The 21,173-nt window shown below is 41.9% G+C and overlaps 1 protein-coding gene across 1 annotated transcript in view; it reads right to left on the bottom strand.

The window, feature by feature from the left end:
* The window catches only part of FSTL5 (follistatin like 5), a 940,713-nt gene that overhangs the window by 522,777 nt on the left and 396,763 nt on the right, over positions 1-21,173 (bottom strand). Inside the window, exon 3 of the mRNA XM_044297750.1 lies at positions 5,770-6,018. Coding sequence (XP_044153685.1) covers positions 5,770-6,018 — 249 coding nt within the window. The remainder of the gene's footprint in view (positions 1-5,769; positions 6,019-21,173) is intronic.

Raw genomic sequence — 21,173 nt, 5'->3', positions numbered from 1 at the left:
TGTCTGTTATGTACAGATTAATATTTATAAATTGAGTGATACTAATTGAGTGGTAAAAAGTGGTGCTGTACTTTATGAACCGGTACAGATACTGGTACTGTACTGTATGTACAGATACTGGTGCTGTACTTTATTCACCACCACATGTATCTGCTCCCCAGATATTCTCAGTTTTTTCACCACAAATAAGATGCACACCAAACTTCATTAAAGATCTGCGTTCCAACATTTGAATTGGCTGAAGTGCAGATGCTCTTGCTCCCCCCCTGCCTTCCCTCAGAATTGCCAATCCAAACCAGTATACAACAACCAGCCAATCACGGCAAGCAATGCACCAGTATTTTCTGTGCACACTGCATACAAAGCCTGCTTGGATTGGGTGGGTCAGCTCTCCCTGCCTGCCTGCCCAGCCCTCCAACACAATGTGATACTGCCAGCATGAGAAAACCACTGAGAGCAGGGAGAGAGGGCTGCTTCAGGAGCTGCTGGCCGGGATTCAGCACACAGTGGCCCAGCTAGCCTCCAGTCCAGCTAGGAAGTAAGTTTCAGCACGCCGTATACTGGCATATAAGACGACACCCGGCTTATAAGACGACCACCGACTTTTGAGAATATTTTTATGTGTTAAAAAGTAGTCTTATACGCAGGAAAATACAGTACCTAGATAAAACCCAATCTAGCAAAACCATCATAATAGTTTATTCAAATCAAAATTTAATTTCTAGTTGTGTTTGGAAGCCTCCCTGTAAAAACATTTTATCATTTGCATATTTCTATGAAATGAGTGAGTTTGAGCAGTTCACTTGTTTGTGAAAAATCCATTAGAGCTCACTGTGTTGTTCTCATGTTTGCGGCTGTAGCTCATAACGTACATTAGGGTAAATATAATCTTTTATAAACAACATTACTCTATTGTTTCAATTAAATAAAAAATTAAAACATTATGAAAAACATTAAAATTAAAATGTTACACAAAATTTTACAGCCAAAATGTTATCTGCCATATGAAAAACATTCAAGGTCATATTCCACACTGTTTTCCTACTGCAAGTATATACAGATATTGTAGTTGGTGAAAGGGAACGTACTGTATGAATTCACAATCATACATATATGTGTTACTGTTGGCCCAGGTTTAGACTATCCTGCTTTTTCCTCAAAAAGTTGTAGCTCAGAAGTAAAACTTGAAGCCACTGGGCCCAATGTGTAATCTGTGTGACAGGGCCTCCAACTTAAAATGTTCCTTTATAATACTGGTGGCCTCTTTACTCTGTACAACTCTGTTTCTTGCTCACACGGTTTTTCAGTAGTTTTCTCAATTCTTTAATATGTTTTTGCATGCATTTAGAAGGAAACACAATAACAGCAGCCCATGTAGCTGCAATGAGACCCATAGATGAAGAATTACCAGAACAAGTTCTGTTAATCTTCTTTTATAATGACTGGTTAGAAAATGGACCAACTTTTTTTTTAAACTAAAATAGGTTGTCTGGTTTAAAAAAAAAAAATTTATCTGTGTTAAGAAATTATGATTTAGCAGATGGGTGCGTCTTATGAAAAGCTTTCATCCATGTCTTAAATAGAGAGCAGCAAAGCTTTATCTCTGGAGGCTTCAGAATGTTAGTGTCTTGTGAAAACATCCTATTAATTTCAATAAGAACTGTGTACTGTCTAATTTTCTGTTGTAGTGATTGCAAAGTAACTGAATAAGGGAATTGAACATGTCTGGCAATTCAGTAAGAACAGTGTTCCTCAACACCAGTCCTAGGGGCCAACGTGCAAGTCATGTTTTCAGAATTTCCTTAGTATGGAGCAGATGACAGACCATAAGTATTAATTCTGTGGAATATTCTCAAATCATGTCCAGCAGGTGGGCCCTGAGGACTGGAGCTGAGGAACACTGCTCTAACTGAATCACCAGACATTTGGATTTGACCAAATGTTTGGAAATTGGATTCTTTGGAAATTTGGATTTGTTTAGAATTAATTCGCTCATCTAAACTGGTAACTTGTTCAACATGCAATGTACATTATCAGTGGGATATAATTGTCACAGAATGTAATACATTTACATGTTTGCAATCACTGTGAGGTGACTGCAACTGATAGCTGGACTGATCTTGGCTGTGATCCTTAGATCCTGCAGCATGTAGGTGATAAGACAAAGGGAGGGGCCAACGGCATGGCCTAATAGATTGCCTGTTAGCATATCACTAGTATCTCTACTGCATACAAAAGCATTATAGAAACCGATGATTGAATTGTAAATTGATCTAGTTGGACTAAAAAATAATTAAAGGTTAATAAAGTTTGTTTTTAGAAAAGAAAGTGAACCCCTTAAGGACTCAGCCCTATTTCACCTTAAGGACCTGGCCATTTTTTTCAAATCTGACCAGTGTCACTTTAAGTGCTGATAACTTTAAAACGCTTTGACTTACCCAGGCCGTTCTGAGATTGTTTTTTCGTCACATATTGTACTTCATGACACTGCTAAAATTGGGTCAAAAAAGTAATTTTTTTTTACATAAAACAATACCATATTTACCAAAAATGTTGAAAAATTTTCAAATTTCAAAGTTTCAGTTTCTCTACTTCTGTAATACATAGTAATACCCCCAAAAATTGTGATGACTTTACATTCCCCATATGTCTACTTCATGTTTGTAGCATTTTGGGAATGATATTTTATTTTTTGGGGATGTTACAAGGCTTAGAAGTTTAGAAGCAAATCTTGAAATTTTTCTGAAATTTACAAAAACCCAATTTTTAGGGACCACTACAGGTCTGAAGTCACTTTGTGAGGCTTACATAATAGAAACCGCCCAAAAATGACCCCATTCTATAAACTACACCCCTCAAGGTACTCAAAACTGATTTTGAAACTTCGTTAACCCTTTAGGTGTTGCACAAGAGTTATTGGCAAATGGGGATGAAATTTGAGAATTTCATTTATTTGCCTAATTTTCAATTTTAACCCATTTTTTCCACCAACAAAGCAAGGGTTAACAGCCAAACAAGACTGTATCTTTATTGCCCTGACTCTGCCGTTTACAGAAACACCCCATATGTGGCTGTAAACTACTGTACGGCCACACAGCGGGGCGTAGAGTGAAAGGTGCCCCGTATGGTTTTTGGAAGCCAGAATTTGCTGGACTGGTTTTTTGACACCATGTCCCATTTGAAGCCCCCTGATGCACCCCTAGAGTAGAAACTCCATAAACGTGACCCCATCTAAGAAACTACACCCCTCAAGCTATTCAAAACTGATTTTACAAACTTTGTTAACCCTTTAGGTGTTGCACAAGATTTAATGGAAAATAGAGATACAATTTCAAAATTTCACTTTTTTGGCAGATTTTCCATTTTAATATTTTTTTTCCAATTACAAAGCAAGGGTAACAGCCAAACAAAACTCATTATTTATGGCCCTGATTCTGTAGTTTACAGAAACACCCCATATGTGGCCGTAAACTGCTGTACGGCCACACAGCAGGGTGTAGAGTGAAAGGTGTGCCGTATGAAAGCCAGATTTTGCTGGACTGGTTTTTTGACACCATGTCCCATTTGAAGCCCCCCTGATGCACCCCTAGAGTATAAACTCCATAAAGTGACCCCATCTAAGAAACTACACCCCTCAAGGTATTCAAAACTGATTTTACAAACTTTGTTAACCCTTTAGGTGTTGCACAAAATTTAATGGAAAATTGAGATACAATTTCAAAATTTCACTTTTTGGGCAGATTTTCCATTTTAATATTTTTTTTCCAATTACAAAGCAAGGGTTAACAGCCAAACAAAACTCATTATTTATGGCCCTGATTCTGTAGTTTACAGAAACACCCCATATGTGTCCGTAAACCGCTGTACGGGCACACGGCAGGGCGCAGAAGGAAAGGAATGCCATACGGTTTTTGGAAGGCAGATTTTGCTGGACTGTTTTTTTTTGACACCATGTCCCATTTGAAGCCCCCCTGATGCACCCCCAGAGTAGAAACTCCAAAAAAGTGACCCCATTTTAGAAACTACGGGATAGGATGGCAGTTTTGTTGGTACTAGTTTAGGGTACATATGATTTTTGGTTGCTCTATATTACACTTTTCTGTGCGGCAAGGTAACAAGAAATAGATTTTTTAGCACTTTTTATTTTTGTTATTTACAACATTCATCTGACAGGTTATATCGTGTGGTAATTTTATAGAGCAGGTTGTCACGGACGTGGCAATACCTAATATGTATACATTTTTTTATTTATGTAAGTTTTACACAATGATTTTATTTTTAAAACAAAAAAAATGTTTGTGTCTCCATAGTCTAAGAGCCATAGTTTTTTCAGTTTTTGGGCGATTATCTTAAGTAGGGTCTCATTTTTTGCAGGATGAGATGACGGTTTGATTGGCACTATTTTGGGGTGCATATGATTTTTTGATCGAAAAATTGCTATTACACTTTATTGTGACGTAAGATGACAAAAAAAGTGCTTTTTTTAAACCGTTTTTATTTTTTGTTTTTTACGGTGGTCACCTGAGGGGTTAGGTCATGTGATATTTTTATAGAGCCGATACCTAATGTTAACGTTTTAAAAAAGGGGTGTAGCCTTTATAAATTGGGTCAAGAGTGATAGCAGTTAATAGAGAAAGCAGGTTTTAATTGCTTTCACTGCTTTTCTAAAGGCTATGGGTCATTTATTAATCTGAAATATGCCTAAATCAGGCGTATTTTAGGTGCAGATGGCGGTGCAACGATTAGTTGCTCCGCTATCTGCGACTTTTCCCCGCTCACTCCAAGTCTACAGCTGTGGGCATATCATGGGCAGGGAAGGGGATGGGCTGGTAGGCCCATCTCATTCATCATTTTCTATGCCTGTTTTATGTCATTCTGTCATTCCTTGCTGACCTCTCAGCTGTAACTTACGTCTTCCAACTGACAATCTTTCTGTGCCTCATCTCTGACACATCTTACTGGTGTCTATTCTGAGGACAGTGACCCTGTTAGGGGAAATATGACTACAAATTTAGAAACCAAACCTGCAAAGAAAAAGGAAATGAAACGATTAGAGGGTAAAAACCTATTTTTTGAAGGAAAAGACCTGAGCCACTAATAAAAGAAAGACGTTCTTTGAATGGTTTGGGATCCACGATGTGACAGAAAACTGCATTGATTCTCTAAGAAGCCATGTGAACGCTCTTAAGGTGGTCAATGATACTGCAGAAAGAGGAATTGCTCTGATAAAAAAGTTTAACAAATCTGTCAGGGTGGAACAACAAAAAACAGTTCTTGTTGAGGGTAGTTGAGCATCACAGAAAAGTCGTCACCAAGTTAACAAAAGAAGGGGTTGCATTGTTCAAATTTGATTAATATAACACATGTTTTGCCCATCATACTACCTATTAATCTTAGTGTCTAGTTTTAATGTATTTTAAGTTTGTGCTTTCTAGTTTTCCCAATAAAAGTAATTAACATTGAAAAATTTAATTTTTCCCTACTTTTATAAAACTGATCAAAGTGTGCAACCTTTAAATATTATCAAACCTTCTTGAAATTTGGCATATATATCTTTTACATCACGTCACTGAGACTCGAGGCGTAAGCAAAGTCTGCAAAGATTTGACCTTTTTTTTTTTCATTGCAAAATGAAACACCCTAACACACACACACACACACACACACACAATAATATGTATGTATAGGGATTATTTTCTCACAGACAAACATTTCTGAAAAAAATATCATTATTACATAAAAGCACACATTTGATTATTTGGATCTTACCTTTTAAGAAACAGTCTTCATTGTGAACCATGATAATTTTTTGCTTTTTCTGGCATGCAGCTCTGTGAACTTCACAATGATTTTCATAAAATTCTCCATCTGAACCACAAACTGGTTTGTAATGAGGTTTACAACGTTCCATGCATGCACATTCGGCTTGTCCAGTCTCTTGGTTAATTACACAATGTCTTCCAAGACCACAATACTTGTGTTCACAAGATCCACGTCCATCCTCTTGACCAAAGTAACCTTTGAAAATTAAAACAGAACAATAAAGTAACCTGATGACATTTTTCCTATGCCATATATCTGCCTAATACTTTAGTCAGTCATCTAAAGCATAGCATGGTGAGGACATACATGTAGTCACACAAGAGTAAACATAAAACTTGAACTTGATAGACTGGTGCCTTAATTTAATACATTCAGGACCACGGTCCTCAGATGCATGAATGCACAACAAATTTACAATTTGGATTGAAAGATGAATATTTTTATATTATTATTGTTATATTTTAGTTATCTTTGCAGCACAGGTGAGCTTTTAACATGGTACCAAACACAAGGCTAGTTTTTTTTATTTTTTATAGCTTTATTTATCTACCATAAAATTGCCAATTTTATTTATTCAAATCACCTTCTTGTACTTTGCCCAACATATGTAGTTGCTATAATGCTTAAGATCAATAGAGGCTTCCTGCATTCCGGTCCCAGTGCTAAATACAGGGCTTATCTTGGGTAATTTTTCCAACAGAACCTGGTCATTTCAGCTCTCCTTTGCCTCATGGGAGGAGTAATACTATATCATCCTGATTTTTTTTTTTTATTGTAGACAGTTCTGCAGCATGATCTGGCAAGCACTGTAGATTTATATGCCTTCACTGCATGGGGCATACTGTAGTCAGCTACAACATTGATCTACAGATTGGAGGCAGAAGGGGTTTCAACTTCCTCCAGTGCTGAAAAAATGATCATTACTTTTGTGGGCAACTATTCAGTATACCTTGTATTTTAGTAATTTACATTGCTTTTTCAGGTCTTACAAGTCAGTCCTAAACAGAGTTTTCCAGCTATCTCTTTTTTTATATAATTATATTTTTTTATTTCAATTATATAAAACAAATATATAAAATCCGGAAAACTCTGAAAATCCACATTACATAAATCAGGAATACATCAATACTTTGCCCCACATGCCCACCCCCCCCCCCCCCCACCCTTTAGAGAAGAGAGAGAGGAAAAAAATAATAATCACATATCCGGCCCTAGTTAATTTTTTCTGATCTCTCAGTATATCCCTCAGAGGCCATTTCCAATTTATTCAAGTTAGCGACTGATTCTTGCCACTGTCCCACTGTAGGAGGATTTTGATTAACCCATTTCCGGAGTATGAGAAGTCTGGCTTGAAATAATACTTTACCTAAAACCAATCGTATCTCTCTATTTAGTTTTAAGATGTTCTGTAGCTCCTAATATACAAACTACTGGGTCTTCAAAAACTTGAACACCCAGAAATACCGTTAGAATCTCTGCAATTTCTTTCCAATACCTAAAAGTTTAGGACATCTCCCGAAACAGTGTATAAGATCCTCCTTCTCTCACCTACATTTTGGGCACTTATCGGAGGTTCTCACACCCATTCTTTTTAACGCCCAAGGAGATCAATGTAGCCTATGAACTATAAAAAACTAAATTAAAGGTTCAGAGAAGTCTAAGAGGTTCCCTTTAAACTCCTCTTTTTTTCCAGTTAATTTTTTATAAGGGTGCATTTACACCAACAGATTATCTGACAGATTTTTCGGACCATTCATTGGTCTGATAGCCGTTTACACATAAAGATCTTTTGTTATACACACCAAGTATGGGTCACATTTGTCAGAAATTGGTCAGATAATCTGTTGGTGTAAATGAACCCTAAGTCACTGTGTATGTATTTGGTTGTTTGTCTCTAGGCGGTTTGTAAAAGGACTGCTTGTCTCTGTGTGGTTAATAGAGTTAACAGTAAAACAAACACATACTACAGTGGAGACAAAGGGAGGACAATGTTAAGGGCCGTTTACACAGGCCAATAATTAAACAGATTATAACTAACAAGCATTACTAGCAATGATCTGGTGGTGTAAATGCACTACTCATTACCCGATGAATGAGCGAAACTCTTGTTTATGGCATAATTACATCTTTTGTGCAATATGTCTGGTTCTCATTTATCCAGGTCATGGTATATCTGTAAAGAATAAATCAAGGCAACTGGACGTACTGTAGATTTCTTGAAAACGTTTCACTCGTTCTTCCAACGAGCTTTCTGAATTCTGAGAAAGCTCGTTGGAAGGACGAGTGAAACGTTTTCAAGAAATCTACAGAAAGTCCTGTTGCCTTGATTTATTCGTTACAGATATCTTTTGTGCAGCGGAAAAGATCATAATTTCACAGTGGCAGAGCATGCTATGTAAACACGATCTGCTGCCAAGAAAAATAGAGTCAGTATGGGGAAAAGTGATAACATTAGCATTCGCTCCTCCCCATACTCTGGAGGAGATCTCTGCATGTAAATGCACTGATCTCCTCCGCTAGTGATCAGCAGATTGTCAGGAAGGAACGCCTCCTTCCCAACAATTTGCTAATTTGTTGCCGCGTGTAAAGGGACCTTTAGATCTGCTTCTACATAGATACTGATAGACATGGTGATGAGATGCTGTTCCGAGTAGAAAAACTGTATACACTGTATATGTCGAGCTCCTTGACACACCACTATTCACCTGTTTGATGCATAGACAGTTTACTGAATGTCAAGGATCACAGAACACCTGTGAGGGTTACATCACTGATGCCATGTTTAGTCCCGTTCAGTTAGCCCATAAATGCATTACCCAGGACTGACTGCTCCATGAGCTTATCCATTCTATTGTGCACATAGGGGTCAACTGCATGAATAAAGAATGGAATGTGAGCTGAATTTTAAATACATCTATGTTAGAAAATTGTTTGATTTCTAATTCTATAAAAAAATTTAAAACCTGGAATTTCCCTTGAAGTGTCAAATTATTTTAAAATATTTCCATCATGATCACAGATTTCTCATGTGCTTTAGGTTTGGTCACATTTGTGATTTTACTATTATTTGATGGAAATCGCATCAAAACCTGAAGGACCCTATTTTAAGTCAATAGGGCAGTTGTGCATCAGTGGTATTCTGGTGTTAAAGAAATACTGTCAAACAATGTCAATGCATTTTCTCAAAGCCGATGTATTTTTGAAAGCTATATTATTTTCCTCTTCAAATATTTAATAATATAATATAATTAACAATGTATTTTATCATGACTTTATTGCACATTCACCCTGCATAGTGCCTAATAGCTTTCTAACAGCCTGCCGTTAAACAGACATGACATATAATACTATGCTCATTTTGTATTTGCAGATAATTAACCTTGATAGCCAGAAAAAATTTGAGAAGGCTGCCTTATATGACTGCTGCTAATGCACTATTGTCTTTATCTGAAAAATGAAAAGTACAAAAGTCATCCGACAGTAATTATGCATGACTATTACAGAATGAGCTCAGACTGTCGTTAAACATGACTCTCACATCAAGGTAACATCCAAAATGCACATTTGTAATAATGTCACCAACATTCCTTCTGTGGGGCAGCAGAATATTCCTGCATTTCAATCTCTACTTTTTGTTTGTACTTTTCCATGTGTTATTAAAGAGACACTTCCATAATTTTTTAATCAATTGCCGTGGAAAAAATGTTTAGAATTTTTTTTTTTTTTTTTATTTATTTTGGCAGCATTATGTAATTACAAATTATTGTAAATACAAAACAGTGTCCTTCTATATCAATTAACACAAATGCTAAAACCTTCAATATAGATAGGTAATACACTTCCAGTTTACTGCTGCTGTGAGTTGAAGATGTTATCTGAACGGTAATCTTTATGATAACAGTAGGTGTAGAGTTTGGATAACAGATGCCCAGAGAAGAGCATTGCTGTTATCAGTGCAATGTGTGATGCTCTAATTGAGTCACAGATACCCCTTTCCTATCTTGCTGCAGTGATAGTCTGCTTTAGAAAGTTAAGCCCAATTGTCTGCTCTGCTAAGTCCTAACAAAGGAAAAGTTAAAAAGCCAGGACAGGAAGTAGAATACATAGAGGGACTTTAAATTAAAATTATATCCAGAAAACCATCTGTAGATAGAGGGTTGTCACCTTTTAAGATCTTACAGAGGTTGTACTGTAGCTGCACTGATGAACGAAATGCATGAAAATACAGGGAGTGCAGAATTATTGGGCAAATGAGTATTTTGACCACATCATCCTCTTTATGCATGTTGTCTTACTCCAAGCTGTATAGGCTCGAAAGCCTACTACCAATTAAGCATATTAGGTGATGTGCATCTCTGTAATGAGAAGGGGTGTGGTCTAATGACATCAACACCCTATATCAGGTGTGCATAATTATTAGGCAACTTCCTTTCCTTTGGCAAAATGGGTCAAAAGAAGGACTTGACAGGCTCAGAAAAGTCAAAAATAGTGAGATATCTTGCAGAGGGATGCAGCACTCTTAAAATTGCAAAGCTTCTGAAGCGTGATCATCGAACAATCAAGTGTTTCATTCAAAATAGTCAACAGGGTCGCAAGAAGCGTGTGGAAAAACCAAGGCGCAAAATAACTGCCCATGAACTGAGAAAAGTCAAGCGTACAGCTGCCAAGATGCCACTTGCCACCAGTTTGGCCATATTTCAGAGCTGCAACATCACTGGAATGGCCAAAAGCACAATGTGTGCAATACTCAGAGACATGGCCAAGGTAAGAAAGGCTGAAAGACGACCACCACTGAACAAGACACACAAGCTGAAACGTCAAGACTGGGCCAAGAAATATCTCAAGACTGATTTTTCTAAGGTTTTATGGACTGATGAAATGAGAGTGAGTCTTGATGGGCCAGATGGATGGGCCCGTGGCTGGATTGGTAAAGGGCAGAGAGCTCCAGTCCGACTCAGACGCCAGCAAGGTGGAGGTGGAGTACTGGTTTGGGCTGGTATCATCAAAGATGAGCTTGTAGGGCCTTTTCGGGTTGAGGATGGAGTCAAGCTCAACTCCCAGTCCTACTGCCAGTTTCTGGAAGACACCTTCTTCAAGCAGTGGTACAGGAAGAAGTCTGCATCCTTCAAGAAAAACACGATTTTCATTCAGGACAATGCTCCATCAAACGCGTCCAAGTACTCCACAGCATGGCTGGCAAGAAAGGGTATAAAAGAAGAAAATCTAATGACATGGCCTCCTTGTTCACCTGATCTGAACCCCATTGAGAACCTGTGGTCCATCATCAAATGTGAGATTTACAAGGAGGAAAACAGTACACTTCTCTGAACAGTGTCTGGGAGGCTGTGGTTGCTGCTGCACGCAATGTTGATGGTGAACAGATCAAAACACTGACAGAATCCACGGATGGCAGGCTTTTGAGTGTCCTTGCAAAGAAAGGTGGCTATATTGTCACTGATTTGTTTTTGTTTTGTTTTTGAATGTCAGAAATGTATATTTGTGAATGTTAATATGTTATATTAATTTCACTGGTAAAAATAAATAATTGAAATGGGTATATATTTGTTTTTTGTTAAGTTGCCTAATAATTATGCACAGTAATAGTCACCTGCACACACAGCTATCCCCCTAAAATAGCTAAAACTAAAAACAAACTAAAAACTACTTCCAAAAATATTCAGCTTTGATATTAATGAGTTTTTTGGGTTCATTGAGAACATGGTTGTTGTTCAATAATAAAATTAATCCTCAAAAATACAACTTGCCTAATAATTCTGCACTCCCTGTAGAAGATACTAAGCTGACAACTTATTACATATAAACTATACCAGGTGTGCGCCAGCACACAACCTGCTGATGAACCTGTTGTACAGGTAAAACAAGACTAGGTCAGACCTATCACTGCCTTCCAGCACATTTTGGCTACAAAACTGTCTTAATTCTTTAATAAATGAGTCACGCTCCTGCTGTTTTGGAGATTCTCTGACCAAGTCATCATTATACTTGCCCATATTTCCTCCTTCCAACACATCAACTTCAAGTACTGACTGTTTCCAGTGCCTAATATATCATATCCCACCCATTGACAGATTCCATTCTAATAAAATAATCATAATTATTAAGTTAGGATTGCTGTATTTGTTATAATGAATTTTCGAAATGCTTGAAATGCTTAAGGGTGCAATTACACAATTAATTAGTGTTACACGGTGGCTACTGGTAATGGTACCCTAACTGTAATAATCAATTAAGGTAAAAGGGTACAATAGTACAGTGTCCCTAAAATGAAACAAGCTTGACTCAATGATAGAAAACAGAGGGTGGTTATTAATGGTACATACTCAGATTGTGTCACTGTCACTAGTGGGGTACCTCAGGGGTCAGTATTGGGCCCTATTCTCTTCAATATGTTTATTAATGATCTTGTAGAAGGCTTGTATAGTAAAATATACATGTTTGCAGATGACACTAAACTGTGTAAAGTAATTAGCACTGAAGAGGACACTATACAGCTTCAGATGGATCTGGATAGATTAGAGGCTTGGGCAGAGAAGTGGCAGATGAGGTTTAACACTGACAAATGTAAGGTTATGCACATGGGAAGGAATAATGTAAGTCACCAGTACATACTAAATGGTAAAACACTGGGTAACACTGACATGGAAAAGGACCTAGGAATTTTAATAAACAGCAAACTAAGCAGTAAAAACCAGTGTCAGGCAGCTGCTGCCAAGGCCAATAAGATAATGGGTTGCATCAAAAGGTGCATAGATGCCCATGATGAGAACATAGTCCTACCACTTTACAAATCACTAGTCAGACCACACATGGAGTACTGTGTACAGTTCTGGGCCCCAGTGAACAAGACAGACATAGCAGAGCTGGAGAGGGTTCAGAGGAGGGCAACTAAAGTAATAACTGGAATGGGGCAACTACAGTACCCTGAAAGATTATCAAAATTAGGGTTATTCACTTTAGAAAAAAGACGACTGAGGGGAGATCGAATTACTATGTATAAATATATCAGGGGACAGTACAGAGATCTATCCCATCATCTATTTATCCCCAGTACTGTGACGAGGGGACATCCTCTGCGTCTGGAGGAAAGAAGGTTTGTACACAAACATAGAAAAGGATTCTTTACGGTAAGAGCAGCGAGACTATGGAACTCTCTGCCTGAGGAGGTGGTGATGGTGAGTACAATAAAGGAATTCAAGAGGAGCCTGGATGTATTTCTGGAGTGTAATAATATTACAGGCTATAGCTACTAGAGAGGGGTCGTTGATCCAGGGAGTTATTCTGATTGCCTGATTGGAGTCGGGAAGGAATTTTTTTCCCCTTATAGCCTCATGCACACGTCCGTGAAACACGGACCATGTGATATCGGCCTAGATTTCGTCTGAGTGCAGGAGCGCACGGTGTCATTGGTTGCTATGACGCCGTGCGCTTCCTGCTGCCGCCGCAGTACTGTAGTATGGATATACAGGTATAGATCATACCAGTGGATTACTGTACTGCGGCGGCAGCAGGAAGTGCACGGCGTCATAGCAAACAATGACGCCGTGCGCTCCTGCACTCAGAAGAAATCCAGGCCAGTATTACACGGTCCATGTTTCACGGACGTGTGCATGAGGCTTAAGTGGGGAAAATTGGCTTGTACCTCACAGTTTTTTTTTTTTTGCCTTCCTCTGGATCAACTTGCATGATAACAGGCCAAACTGGATGGACAAATGTCTTTTTTCAGCCTTACATAGTATGTTACTATGTAAAAATAGCAAAAGCAGTAAGCGGAAAAAAGTGCCAAAAAGTGCAAATAGAACATTAAGGCTACTTTCACACTCGCGTTTGGTGCGGATTCGTCATGGTTCTGCACAAACGCATCCGTTCAGATAATACAACCCCACAGAACGGATCCATTTGTATTATCTTTAACATAGCTAAAACGGATCCGTTATGAACACCATTGAAAGTCAATAGGAGATGAATCCGTTTTCTATTGTGCCAGATTGTGTCAGTGAAAACGGATCCTTCCCCACTAACTTACATTATGTGCTAGGACAGATCCATTTGGCTTAGTTTCGTCAGACGGACACCAAAACGCTGCAAGCAGCATTTTGGTGTCCGCCTCTAAAGCGGAATGGAGGCGGAACGGAGCCAAACTGATGCATTCTGAGCGGATCCTTTTCCATTCAGAATGCATTAAGGGCAAAATTGATCCGTTTTGGACCGCTTGTGAGATCCCTGAACGGATCTCACAAACAGAAACCAAAACGCCAGTGTGAAAGTAGCCTAACCTGTTCGCTACCAGCGCCGTATATGTATGGCACTGGAGCGAAGTGCAAACATGGTGCCTGCTCGCACACGCAGAGGGCATGTTTAAAACAGCAGAGACTTGTGGGTAATGATAATGACTGGCAACAATGCCGATCATGGTCATTAAAGCCTTTAGATGCTGTGATCAAGTGAGAACTGGGCTTCGCGCTTCCGGGCTTCTTACTGGCTTCCTCTGAGGCCAATGAGGATGCCGGTAATTGGTTTTAATATGTTGGGTCTCTCTTATTAAGAAATGACCAATTTTGTACAAACCATGGGTCTAAAAGACCCATGAGGGTTCAGAATTAAAAAAATATATTTTGTAGTCTCAAATATGAGCCTCAAAATCATTGAAAGAATAAAAAAAATATAAAAGTTTAATTCATCCCCCATTTCGTAGAATAAAAAAATACATAAATAGCAAAACATATAAACAGTATGTTAAAATATAAAAATATTTTTCCAATACGGCAAATGGTATAACGGAAAAAAGGGTCAAAATAGCCAGTTTGCCATTTTTTCATTGCTTCTCTTACCCAAAAAAATTTAATAAAATGGGATAAAAAAGTCACACACTCCAAAATGGTATCTAAAAATCCACAGATTGTCCCGCCAAAAAATTAGCCCAGGCATAGCTCAGTAGATATAAAAAAGTTTTTTTTTCAAAGTTTACTTTTATATTTACACTATTTAGACATTAAAAATACCTATACATAAGTGGTATTGATGTACTGGAGGAATAGCGTTTTCTTTTCCAATTCCACACCATTTGGATTTTTATTTACCAGTTTTTTACTAGATTGTATGCCATATTAAATGGTGGAATTAGAAAGTACAATATCCTGCAACAAATAATCCCTCACACAGTTGTAAACGGAAAAAAAAATAAAGTTATGGCTTAAGGAAGAAAGGGAAGAGAAATGAAAACATAAAAACCTCCAGTATCCTAAGGGTTAAAAGGAACACGATTCAGTCCATTAACTGACTGGATTTACAAGTTAATCTTTTCAAATTAAAACTTAAAATCTTTTAAAATTTTTATCTAGAATTTTGGTTATATCGGTAATAGTCATACACATTTTCAAACACTAATTCATTCACAACAGGACATTTTTACAGCTTCGAGGCAGTATCAAACACAATGTTTGATTGGAAATTCCTGTTAAAAACATCTCTGAAATTATACAGTGTTCATACGTTATAATGCTAAAACATGGTATTAAGATAGTAGAGAACTGTATCTATATATAAGTAGAGTTGAGCGAACACCTGGATGTTCGGGTTCGAGAAGTTCGGCCGAACATCCCGGAAATGTTCGGGTTCGGGATCCGAACCCGATCCGAACTTCGTCCCGAACCCGAACCCCATTGAAGTCAATGGGGACCCGAACTTTTCGGCACTAAAAAGGCTGTAAAACAGCCCAGGAAAGGGCTAGAGGGCTGCAAAAGGCAGCAACATGTAGGTAAATCCCCTGCAAACAAATGTGGATAGGGAAATTAATTAAAATAAAAATTAAATAAATAAAAATTAACCAAAATCAATTGGAGAGAGGTTCCATAGCAGAGAATCTGGCTTCCCGTCACCCACCACTCGAACAGTCCATTCTCAGATATTTAGGCCCCGGCACCCAGGCAGAGGAGAGAGGTCCCGTAACAGAGAATCTGTCTTCATGTCAGCAGAGAATTAGTCTGCATGTCATAGCAGAGAATGAGGCTTCACGTCAGCCACCACTGCAACAGTCCATTGGCATATATTTAGGCCTAGCACACAGGCAGAGGAGAGAGGTCCCGTAACAGAGAATCTGGCTTCATGTCAGCAGAGAATCAGTCTGCATGTCATAGCAGAGAATGAGGCTTCACGTCAGCCACCACTGCAACAGTCCATTGGCATATATTTAGGCCCAGCACACACACAGGCAGAGGAGAGAGGTCCCGTAACAGAGAATCTGGCTTCATGTCAGCAGAGAATCAGTCTGCATGTCATAGCAGAGAATGAGGCTTCACGTCAGCCACCACTGCAACAGTCCATTGGCATATATTTAGGCCCAGCACACACACAGGCAGAGGAGAGAGGTCCCGTAACAGAGAATCTGGCTTCATGTCAGCAGAGAATCAGTCTGCATGTCATAGCAGAGAATGAGGCTTCACGTCAGCCACCACTGCAACAGTCCATTGGCATATATTTAGGCCCAGCACACACACAGGCAGAGGAGAGAGGTCCCGTAACAGAGAATCTGGCTTCATGTCAGCAGAGAATCAGTCTGCATGTCATAGCAGAGAATGAGGCTTCACGTCAGCCACCACTGCAACAGTCCATTGGCATATATTTAGGCCCAGCACACACACAGGCAGAGGAGAGAGGTCCCGTAACAGAGAATCTGTCTTCATGTCAGCAGAGAATTAGTCTGCATGTCATAGCAGAGAATGAGGCTTCACGTCACCCACCACTGCAACAGTCCATTGGCATATATTTAGGCCTAGCACACAGGCAGAGCAGAGAGGTCCCGTAACAGACAATCTGGCTTCATGACAGCAGAGAATCAGTCTGCATGTCATAGCAGAGAATGAGGCTTCACGTCACCCACCACTGCAACAGTCCATTGGCATATATTTAGGCCTAGCACACAGGCAGAGCAGAGAGGTCCCGTAACAGACAATCTGGCTTCATGTCAGCAGAGAATCAGTCTGCATGTCATAGCAGAGAATGAGGCTTCACGTCACCCACCACTGCAACAGTCCATTGGCATATATTTAGGCCTAGCACACAGGCAGAGCAGAGAGGTCCCGTAACAGACAATCTGGCTTCATGACAGCAGAGAATCAGTCTGCATGTCATAGCAGAGAATGAGGCTTCACGTCACCCACCACTGCAACAGTCCATTGGCATATATTTAGGCCTAGCACACAGGCAGAGCAGAGAGGTCCCGTAACAGACAATCTGGCTTCATGTCAGCAGAGAATCAGTCTGCATGTCATAGCAGAGAATGAGGCTTCACGTCACCCACCACTGCAACAGTCCATTGGCATATATTTAGGCCTAGCACACAGGCAGAGCAGAGAGGTCCCGTAACAGACGATCTGGCTTCATGTCAGCAGAGAATCAGTCTGCATGTCATAGCAGAGAATCAGGCTTCACGTCAGCCACCACTGCAACAGTCCATTGTCATAAATTTAGGCCCAGCACCCAGGCAGAGGAGAGAGGTCCCGTAACAGACAATCTGGCTTCATGTCAGCAGAGAATTAGTCTGCATGTCATAGCAGAGAATCAGGCTTCATGTCAGCCACCACTGCAACAGTCCATTGGCATATATTTAGGCCTAGCACACAGGCAGAGGAGAGGTTCATTCAACTTTGGGTAGCATCGCAATATAATGGTAAAATGAAAATAAAAATAGGATTGAATGAGGAAGTGCCCTGGAGTCCAATAATATATGGTTATGGGGAGGTAGTTAATGTCTAATCTGGACAAGGGACGGACAGGTCCTGTGGGATCCATGCCTGGTTCATTTTTATGAACGTCAGCTTGTCCACATTGGCTGTAGACAGGCGGCTGCGTTTGTCTGTAATGACGCCCCCTGCCGTGCTGAATACACGTTCAGACAAAACGCTGGCTGCCGGGCAGGCCAGCACCTCCAAGGCATAAAAGGCTAGCTCTGGCCACGTGGACAATTTAGAGACCCAGAAGTTGAATGGGGCCGAACCATCAGTCAGTACGTGGAGGGGTGTGCACACGTACTGTTCCACCATGTTAGTGAAATGTTGCCTCCTGCTAACACGTTGCGTATCAGGTGGTGGTGCAGTTAGCTGTGGCGTGTTGACAAAAGTTTTCCACATCTCTGCCATGCTAACCCTGCCCTCAGAGGAGCTGGCCGTGACACAGCTGCCTTGGCGACCTCTTGCTCCTCCTCTGCCTTGGCCTTGGGCTTCCACTTGTTCCCCTGTGACATTTGGGAATGCTCTCAGTAGCGCGTCTACCAACGTGCGCTTGTACTCGCGCATCTTCCTATCACGCTCCAGTGCAGGAAGTAAGGTGGGCACATTGTCTTTGTAGCGTGGATCCAGCAGGGTGGCAACCCAGTAGTCCGCACAGGTTAAAATGTGGGCAACTCTGCTGTCGTTGCGCAGGCACTGCAGCATGTAGTCGCTCATGTGTGCCAGGCTGCCCAGGGGTAAGGACAAGCTGTCCTCTGTGGGAGGCGTATCGTCATCGTCCTGCCTTTCCCCCCAGCCACGCACCAGTGATGGACCCGAGCTGCGTTGGGTGCCACCCCGCTGTGACCATGCTTCATCCTCATCCTCCTCCACCTCCTCCTCATCCTCGTCCTCCTCGTCCTCCAGTAGTGGGCCCTGGCTGGCCACATTTGTACCTGGCCTCTGCTGTTGCAAAAAACCTCCCTCTGAGTCACTTCGAAGAGACTGGCCTGAAAGTGCTAAAAATGACCCCTCTTCCTCATCCTCCTCCTCCTCCTCCTGGGCCACCTCCTGTTCCATCATCGCCCTAAGTGTTTTCTCAAGGAGACATAGAAGTGGTATTGTAACGCTGATAACGGTGTCATCGCCACTGGCCATGTTGGTGGAGTACTCGAAACAGCGCAACAGGGCACACAGGTCTCGCATGGAGGCCCAGTCATTGGTGGTGAAGTGGTGCTGTTCTGTAGTGCGACTGACCCGTGCGTGCTGCAGCTGAAACTCCACTATGGCCTGCTGCTGCTCGCACAGTCTGTCCAGCATGTGCAAGGTGGAGTTCCACCTGGTGGGCACGTCGCATATGAGGCGGTGAGCGGGAAGGCCGAAGTTACGCTGTAGCGCAGACAGGCGAGCAGCGGCAGGATGTGAACGCCGGAAGCGCGAACAGACGGCCCGCACTTTATGCAGCAGCTCTGACATGTCGGGGTAGTTGTGAATGAACTTCTGCACCACCAAATTCAGCACATGCGCCAAGCAAGGGATGTGCGTCAAATTGGCTAGTCCCAGAGCTGCAACGAGATTTCGCCCATTATCACACACCACCAGGCCGGGCTTGAGGCTCACCGGCAGCAACCACTCGTCGGTCTGTTGTTCAATACCCCGCCACAACTCCTGTGCGGTGTGGGGCCTGTCCCCCAAACATATGAGTTTCAGAATGGCCTGCTGACGTTTACCCCGGGCTGTGCTGAAGTTGGTGGTGAAGGTGTGTGGCTGACTGGATGAGCAGGTGGAAGAAGAGGAGGAGGAAGCCGAGAAGGAGGAGGTGGCAACAGGAGGCAAAGAATGTTGCCCTGCGATCCTTGGCGGCGGCAGGACGTGCGCCAAACAGCTCTCCGCCTGGGGCCCAGCTGCCACTACATTTACCCAGTGTGCAGTTAGGGAGATATAGCGTCCCTGGCCGTGCTTACTGGTCCACGTATCTGTGGTTAGGTGGACCTTGCTACAGATGGCGTTGCGCAGTGCACACTTGATTTTATCGGATACTTGGTTGTGCAGGGAAGGCACGGCTCTCTTGGAGAAGTAGTGCCGGCTGGGAACAACATACTGTGGGACAGCAAGCGACATGAGCTGTTTGAAGCTGTCTGTGTCCACCAGCCTAAATGACAGCATTTCATAGGCCAGTAGTTTAGAAATGCTGGCATTCAGGGCCAGGGATCGAGGGTGGCTAGGTGGGAATTTACGCTTTCTATCAAATGTTTGTGAGATGGAGAGCTGAACGCTGGCGTGTGACATGGTTGAGACGCTTGGTGACGGAGGTGGTGGTGGTGGTGTTGGTGGTACATCCCCTGTTTGCTGGGCGGCAGGTGCCAACGTTCCTCCAGAGGCGGAGGAAGAGGCCGAGGCGGCAGCAGCAGAATAGGCCGAGGCGGCAGCAGCAGAAGAGGTAGCAGGGGGAGCCTGAGTGACTTCCTTGGTTTTAAGGTGTTTACTCCACTGCAGTTCATGCTTTGCATGCAGGTGCCTGGTCATGCAGGTTGTGCTCAGGTTCAGAACGTTAATGCCTCGCTTCAGGCTCTGATGGCACAGCGTGCAAACCACTCGGGTCTTGTCGTCAGCACATTGTTTGAAGAAGTGCCATGCCAGGGAACTCCTTGAAGCTGCCTTTGGGGTGCTCGGTCCCAGATGGCGGCGGTCAGTAGCAGGCGGAGTCTCTTGGCGGCGGGTGTTCTGCTTTTGCCCACTGCTCCCTCTTTTGCTACGCTGTTGGCTCGGTCTCACCACTGCCTCTTCCTCCGAACTGTGAAAGTCAGTGGCACGACCTTCATTCCATGTGGGGTCTAGGACCTCATCGTCCCCTGCATCGTCTTCCACCCAGTCTTGATCCCTGACCTCCTGTTCAGTCTGCACACTGCAGAAAGACGCAGCAGTTGGCACCTGTGTTTCGTCATCATCAGAGACATGCTGAGGTGGTATTCCCATGTCCTCATCATCAGGAAACATAAGTGGTTGTGCGTCAGTGCATTCTATGTCTTTCACCGCTGGGGAAGGGCTAGGTGGATGCCCTTGGGAAACCCTGCCAGCGGAGTCTTCAAACAGCATAAGAGACTGCTGCATAACTTGAGGCTGAGACAGTTTCCCTGGTATGCATGGGGGTGATGTGACAGACTGATGGGGTTGGTTTTCAGGCGCCATCTGTGCGCTTTCTGCAGAAGACTGGGTGGGAGATAATGTGAACGTGCTGGATCCACTGTCGGCCACCCAATTGACTAATGCCTGTACCTGCTCAGGCCTTACCATCCTTAGAACGGCATTGGGCCCCACCATATATCGCTGTAAATTCTGGCGGCTACTGGGACCTGAGGTAGTTGGTACACTAGGACGTGTGGATGTGGCAGAACGGCCACGTCCTCTCCCAGCACCAGAGGGTCCACTAACACCACCACGACCATGTCCACGTCCGCGTCCCTTACTAGATGTTTTTCTCATTGTTATGGTTCACCACAACAACAAATATATTATTTGGCCCAATGTATTGTATTCAAATTCAGCGGGATATAAATTTGAGGCCTAGTATTTAGGCGCTGGGTGACCGGTATGGATTTAGTGACAGAATTAGACTTGGAAATGCAC

Source organism: Bufo gargarizans, chromosome 1 (assembly GCF_014858855.1).
Source record: "Bufo gargarizans isolate SCDJY-AF-19 chromosome 1, ASM1485885v1, whole genome shotgun sequence".
NCBI lineage: Eukaryota > Metazoa > Chordata > Amphibia > Anura > Bufonidae > Bufo > Bufo gargarizans.
The sequence above is the reverse complement of the archived record's forward strand: the minus strand, read 5'-3'. Positions and strand labels throughout refer to the sequence as shown.